This window comes from Lathyrus oleraceus, chromosome 4 (genome assembly GCF_024323335.1).
Source record: "Lathyrus oleraceus cultivar Zhongwan6 chromosome 4, CAAS_Psat_ZW6_1.0, whole genome shotgun sequence".
Classification (NCBI taxonomy): domain Eukaryota; kingdom Viridiplantae; phylum Streptophyta; class Magnoliopsida; order Fabales; family Fabaceae; genus Lathyrus; species Lathyrus oleraceus.
Genome location: NC_066582.1, coordinates 210,250,769 through 210,257,651, shown reverse-complemented (window position 1 = coordinate 210,257,651; position 6,883 = coordinate 210,250,769). Strand labels below are relative to the sequence as shown.

Here is a 6,883-nt window from a genome sequence, read left to right as displayed (position 1 = left end):
CATGATCGAATTCCACACACAAAGTTAAGTGCACACACTGTTATGTACAACAGAAATCACAATAAATATTACCGTAATACGAAGTCTCCAATGAACCCAATCGTCGAATCAATACAACGGTAAATTGGTAGTAATGATGCAAGTTCTAACAAACACTAGCATAAGCAAAATAAATCCAGCGAAATACCACCGACTCGAAGCGAGAATATGCTAAAAAATGCACTCAACATGATAAACAAAAATAAAAAATCTTACCAATCAAATCAACTTGATGTTGCTACCGCCTCGTCAAAAGATGTCACAGAGATGGGATGGGTGTTCACCGACTGTTCTCACGGATTTATCCTTCAGAAGAAACCAAACACGCCGTAAATCATCGTTCCGTAACAGTCGCGGTGCCAATGATGTGTTGATCTATTACGGCAGCACAGAGGTTGAGTAAAAATGACGGAAGGTTGTTTCAAGGTTTTATGTGGTGGTGGAAGGTTTCGACCGGAGTTTGGCCACGAGCGGAAACAGAGGGCGGAGACGAAGGCACAAAAGGGGGGTTCCTGTTTTTATTTGAGGAGAGAGATGGAAGATGGGGTAGGCAATGAGAAACGGCGGTTGCGGTTACCGTCCGTCGCTGCTGGCTGGGGTCAGTTGAAAAAAATGGGTTTTTCTATTGAAAGGATTTTTGAGTCCGTGAGGAACGTAGGGGAAATGTCTTTCTCTGGCCACCATTGGGAGAGGTCCAACCCTCTTTTTATTTTCTTGTTTGTTTCCTTAAAAGACTCAGCAGAAAACCTTTTTAGAAAGTCATCCCCAGTGCAACCCAAAATATATTTTGTAACCAAGTGAGTGGAATGGAGCTCCCTGCATTCTGCCCGTTCCAAACGATGCATGCTAGCTGACGCAAATGAGACAAAAAAGATAGCATCCAAAGCTTACCAATGTACTCTCCCTTTATTTCTCCTTTCAAATTCGTTTTTTTTAAACCATAATAAAAATCAAAATTAAATAAAAATTAAATAAATTCGAAATGAACTTATTCAATTAATCCTAATTAATTTAAATGATTATTTTGGCTAAATGACAAATATAAACGGATGAAAGATGAATAAAAGTCGGGTACGAGACATGCTCGAAAAAAATAAAATGAAAGCATTAAATCGATCAGCGCGAAATATATTTATTGAAAAAATACAGCGTTTCTTTTAATTTTAAAATAAATTTTGACCGGTTAAAAGGCTCAGGCGGGTCAAAAGGTGACCGAAAAATTAGCCGAAAAATAAATCGAGCATACCAGATTAAACTACGTGAAACGTAGATTAATAAAACTGATATTTGCAAGCTTGATTTGGAAATTTCCCGTCTACTGATTTGACGAACATCTGTCAATTAATTCAACCGGTTCGCTTGTAATTCCAAAAAAATATTTCGGCTGATATTTTAGGCACTATGCGGTATGGAATGCATGGTATGCTATGTAGACATGCAATAGCTATGATGAATGTATTGAGTCAGCAATTCAGGGTCAAAATTGGGGTGTGACAGTGGCCCGTTGAAGGTAAAGTCATTTAGTGGTGCACTTTATTTTGTTACTTTTATTGATGATTGTTCCAGGAAGCTTTGGGTCTATGCTTTGAAGACAAAAGACCAAGTTCTGGAGGAATTCAAAGAGTTCCATGTTATGGTGGAGAGACAGTCAGGCAAGAAGCTGAAATGCATTCGTACTGACAATGGTGGTGAGTATTGTGGACCATTTGATGTTTATTGCAAGCAGCACAGTATCAGACATGAAAAGACTCCTCCTAAAACTCTTCAGCTGAATGGTTTAGCAAAGAGAATGAACATGACATTGATTGAAAGAGTTAGGTGTACGCTTTCTGAAGCAAAGTTGCCTAAGCATTTCTGGGGTGAAGCATTGTACACGGCAGTGCATGTTATTAATCTGAGTCCTGCAGTTGCTTTGAATGCTGCCAGACAAGATTTGGTTTGGCAAGAATGTCAGGTATGATCATTTGCGTGTCTTCGGTTACAAAGCATATGTGCATGTTCCAAAGGATGAGAGATCCAAGTTGGATGCGAAGACAAGACAGTGCATCTTTATCGGTTATGGTCAGGATGAATTTGGCTACAAGTTGTATGATCCAGTTGAGAAGAAAGTTGTTAGAAGCCGTGATGTGAAGTTTATGGAAGACCAAACCATTGAAGACATTGATAAGATGGAGAAGACTACACCTGAGATTGATAATGGTTTGTCTGATGTTGATCCAGTTCGGATGCCTATACATGATCTGGATATTGCTGAAAATAATGTTCAGAATGATGAGCAACATGATGATGTTGGTGATCAGCAACTTGGAGATGATTTTGATGTTCCTAATGATGATGCTGAAGAGGAACATGAAATGTCACAAGATGAGGATCTTGGTGATGCTCCTGAACTCCCTCAAGCTCAAGTTTGAAGGTCTACTAGGCAGAGGAAATCATCCACCAGGTATCCTTCTGATGACTATGTTACCTTGACTGATGGAGGAGAACCTGAATGTTATGATGAAGCCATGGAGAGTGATGAAAAGAAGAAGTGGTTGGATGCTATGCAAGATGAAATGAAGTCTTTGCATGATAATCACACTTTTGATTTGGTGAAATTGCCTAAGGGCAAGAAGGCTTTGGAAAACAGGTGGATCTTCAGGGTGAAGCAAGAAAGCACTTCTACATCTCCAAGTTATAAAGCCAGATTGGTTGTGAAAGGTTTCAGACAGAGAAAGGGTGTTGATTTCAATGAGATTTTTTCTCCTGTGGTGAAGATGTCATCCATTAGAACCGTGTTGAGTTTGGCTGCTACTCTTAATTTGGAGGTAGAGCAAATGGATGTCAAAACCGCTTTCCTTCATGGTGACTTAGAGGAAGAGATTTATATGAAGCAACCTGGTGGCTTTCTGGTTAAAGGCAAGGAAGACTATGTATGTAGGCTGAGAAAGAGTCTATATGGTTTGAAGCAGGCCCCGCATCAGTGGTACAAGAAGTTTGAGTCAGTTATGTGTGAGCAAGGCTACAAGAAGGCTACTTCTGATCACTGTGTCTTTGTTAAAAAGTTTGTTGCTGATGATTTCATTATCCTGTTATTGTATGTTGATAACATGCTTATTGTTGGGAAAAATATTTCCATGATTGACAGGTTGAAGAAGCAATTGGGCGAGTCATTTTCCATGAAAGACATGGGAGCTGCTAAGCAGATTCTTGGTATAAGAATCATGCGTGACATGAACAAGAAGAAACTTTGGCTGTCACAAGAACACTATGTTGAAAGAGTGTTACAGAGGTTCCAGATGGAAAATGCTAAGGCTGTAAGTACTCCTCTTGCTACTCATTTTAAATTGAGTACTAGTCAGAGTCCTTCCAATGAAGCTGAAAAATCAGATATGTAACGGGTTCCTTATGCATTTGTTGTGGGTAGTTTAATGTATGCAATGGTGTGTACAAGGCCTGATATTGCACATGTTATTGGTACAGTTAGTAGATTTCTGTCTAATCCAGGTAGAGAGCATTGGAATGCTGTGAAATGGATTTTGAGGTATCTTCGTGGTACTATCAATTTGAGGCTTTGTTTTGGAGGTGATAAGCCTACTATTGTGGGATATACTGATTCTTATATGGCTGGAGACATTGATTCCAGAAAGTCTACTTCAGGCTACTTGATTAAGTTTGCAGGGGGAGTTGTGGCATGGCAATCCAGATTGCAGAGGTGTGTTGCATTATCCACTACTGAGGCAGAGTTCATTGCCATTAGAGAAGCATGCAAGGAATTGTTATGGTTGAAGAAATTCTTGCAGGAGCTTGGTTTTGTTCAAGATAAGTACTTGCTATTTTGTGATAGTCAAGGTGCAATTCATCTTGGTAAGAATTCAACTTTTCATTCTAGGTCCAAGCACATTGATGTTAGGTATCATTGGATACGTGATGCTTTGGATGCTAGGTTGTTGGAATTGACCAAGGTTCATACAGATAATAATGGTGCTGATATGATGACCAAGGCATTACTGAGAAATAAGTTTGAAACTTGCTGTGAGATCGCCGGTTTGGCGGTCACCTCCACATAGTTGTGAGGGGGAGATTTGTTGGGTTTTGGGCTCCCTTCCTATGTGGAGAAAGGCCTAATATGTGCAAGCCCATGTGTCTCACTTAACCAAGTGGAGAGAGGTCAGATTAGGGAGAGTGGGAGAGCTGAATTCAAATAGTGAGGCAAGAGAAAAGTGAGAGAAGGAGAGCAAAACCCATTTTCGCATAAAACAGAGCAGCAACACTAGATTCGCGATTTCTCCTTCGTTCACCGTCGAATTGGGCTGAACTTTGGACATAAGGTTCGTGACTCGTGGTACTTCAATCTGACCGGTTGGATCGTCGATCAGAGGTCTGAGGTGGGAGAAATAGAGCTCGGACAGTAGCAGTATTTTTTGGTTTTTCTGCTGAATTTTGTTCTCAATTTCATGCTTGTTTTCTCATTGTTTTGGCTGATTGTTATGCTGGTTACCTTGCTGTTTTTGGCTGGTTACTGAGCACGAATTTGTGCCATATTTAAAACTCTCTTGTACCCCTATTTTGATCATAGTGGAGCTCTATTACTGGCTTGGTCCCGTGATTGTTTACTTCTCACATTGAGAAGGTTTTTCCACGTTAAAAATTATTGTGTCCCTTGTGGTGGTGATTTTAGTTGCCGTGATTATTTGTTGTTGCTCCTCACATATTCTTGCAAGTTTGCCAAATTGATTATCCGCTGCATATTGCTCTGTTAGAGTTGTTATTGTTATTTGTTGTTGAATTTCCCATTATTGTGTAGTAGAGTTCTAACCTCCACAACACTTAAGATTAAGACTTTGTATCAAAAGCATAAACATGGAAGATAATTCTTCAACAAAAGTTCCAAATTAGAGTGTCTTGCAAAGGTTATTATAGATAGGTTGAAGAACAATAACAAGATGAAGTTAAATGATGTGGTAGCAGATGTGAGATTGAGGCATGCAACTAAGATTTCAGGATGTAGAGAATTTAAGGCAAGGCTTGTTGCTAGACAAATAGTTGAAGGTGACTCTAGCAAGATATATAGCTTTTTATGGTCATATGGTGTTGAATTAAGAAAGGCTTCACCAGAAAACACTTTTAAACTCAACATTAATCTTACAACATCAGGATTGCAACCAAGATTTGAAAGGTGTTACATGTGTTTTGATGGGACCAAACAAGCACTAAGAAAATCTTGGAGACCATTTATAGGTTTAGATGGTTGTCATTTAAAATAAAAATATGGTGGCATATTACTAATTATTGTTGGGAGAGATCCTAATGATCAATTTGCCTGTTGCTTTTGGAGTAGTAGAAAATGAAACCAAGTACTCTTGGAGTTTATTTATTTAGTTGCTTCTTGAAGACATTGGTGACAAAATATGGTGTTTCATTCTGACCTCCAACAAAAGGGGAGTCTAAATTAATATACTATTTTACCTAATATACTATTTTACCTAATTTGTGTCACTGAATGTCTTACCTAATTTGTATCACCACCATGTTACCCATTTAACTTGTTGCAACTATTTCCTAATGAATGAACCACAATTTTGCTTGAAAAGTTTGATGTCATATGATATTTTATTGTTGTATATGATGTTGTCGTCAAATTTAAGTCAAATAAAGGCCATAATATGTCCAAATTTATGGCCATACTAGGTCAAAATTAAGCCAATTGCAAGCCACACTATGTTCAAAATTAAGCCAATTTATGGTCATATTATGTCAAAAACTAAGCGAATTTATAGACGTACTATGTCTAAATTAAGCCAATTTATAGCCAAACTATGTCCAAATTTGATGCCAAAAATATGTCAAACTTAAGCCATAATATGATGTTGTAATTACAATAGAGCATAACAGAAACATATAACCAAGAAAATCACCAATTTTCTATTAATAACAACTCCCGTTACATTTTAATACATTTATCAACCGTCACACTTCATGATCAAGTGCATGTTGAGCATAAATGAAAATACAATCAAGATCAATTTCCATTTTCCAGCAAATTCCTCTGACTTCAAGTTCTTCTCAAGTTTCTTATTCTTCTTATTTGACGTTTCATAAAACTCCTTCCAAATTTCAACAGCTTCCAAGTCCTTCGTCTTCTTCCCATCTTCATTTACAGCTTCTTCAACATCTTTTCCTTCTTCTAAGTCTTCATTCAATATGACTAAATTACAAGTTTCATGAATCTGTAACCATAGCCATACACGTATCGCTAAGAATGAATAATGACTTCGTTAACATGAAGAAATCACAAAACATTAGATATGGAAAAGATATTAACCTGCCAATATGGACATCTCCAGAAAAGCCTTCCTTTGTTAGCTCCATTCTTGCAATGGAAGGACACCATACGACCATGACACACAAATTTCTCCCTCGATGATTACTCACAGAAGTGGAGTGAAAAGAAACATATTTGCTAGGCCTTGAAATGGAAGACGATATTGGAAGGTTTGGTTTTTGATTCAAATGCTTGATTTATAGATTTATGGGGAAGAAGAAGAACAATAATGGGGAAGAAGAAGAAAAAAATTGGTGAAGAAGAGGAAATTTAGGTTAAACTCCTTTACATAAAAAGACAAAACAAGCTCTTTTAAAAAAATTATTAGTCTTAGCCACTTGTCACAATGTTATCCTATGTGTCAGTCTACGTCAACTTCCATTAGGGTCATTTAACGAGTGACTAAATTTAAAGATGAAAAAACTTTAGAGAATCATTGTTTGAAGCAATTATTTTCAGGGACTAAACTTAAATTTTAAGATATTTATAGGGGCCTAATTTAAAATATAAAGAAAGTGTATACATTAATCTAAACAAATG

General features: G+C 37.6%; 1 protein-coding gene across 1 annotated transcript; it reads right to left on the bottom strand.

Moving 5' to 3' along the window:
• Positions 1-5,920: 5,920 nt before the first annotated feature.
• LOC127135355 (uncharacterized) lies at positions 5,921-6,616 on the bottom strand. Its single transcript, XM_051062089.1, has 2 exons — positions 6,344-6,616; positions 5,921-6,248 (listed from the first exon to the last, which is right to left on the bottom strand). The coding sequence occupies exons 1-2, from the start codon at positions 6,410-6,412 to the stop codon at positions 5,982-5,984; spliced, it is 336 nt and encodes a 111-aa protein (XP_050918046.1). The 5' UTR covers positions 6,413-6,616; the 3' UTR covers positions 5,921-5,981.
• Between the last annotated feature and the right edge of the window lie 267 nt (positions 6,617-6,883).

Coding starts and splice junctions, on each gene's coding strand:
- LOC127135355 (XM_051062089.1), bottom strand. CDS start 6,412: ATGGTGTCCTTCCATTGCAAGAATGGAGCTAACAAAGGAAGGCTTTTC. Junction 6,249..6,343: donor GGAGATGTCCATATTGGCAG/GTTAATATCTTT, acceptor CTATGGTTACAG/ATTCATGAAACTTGTAATTT.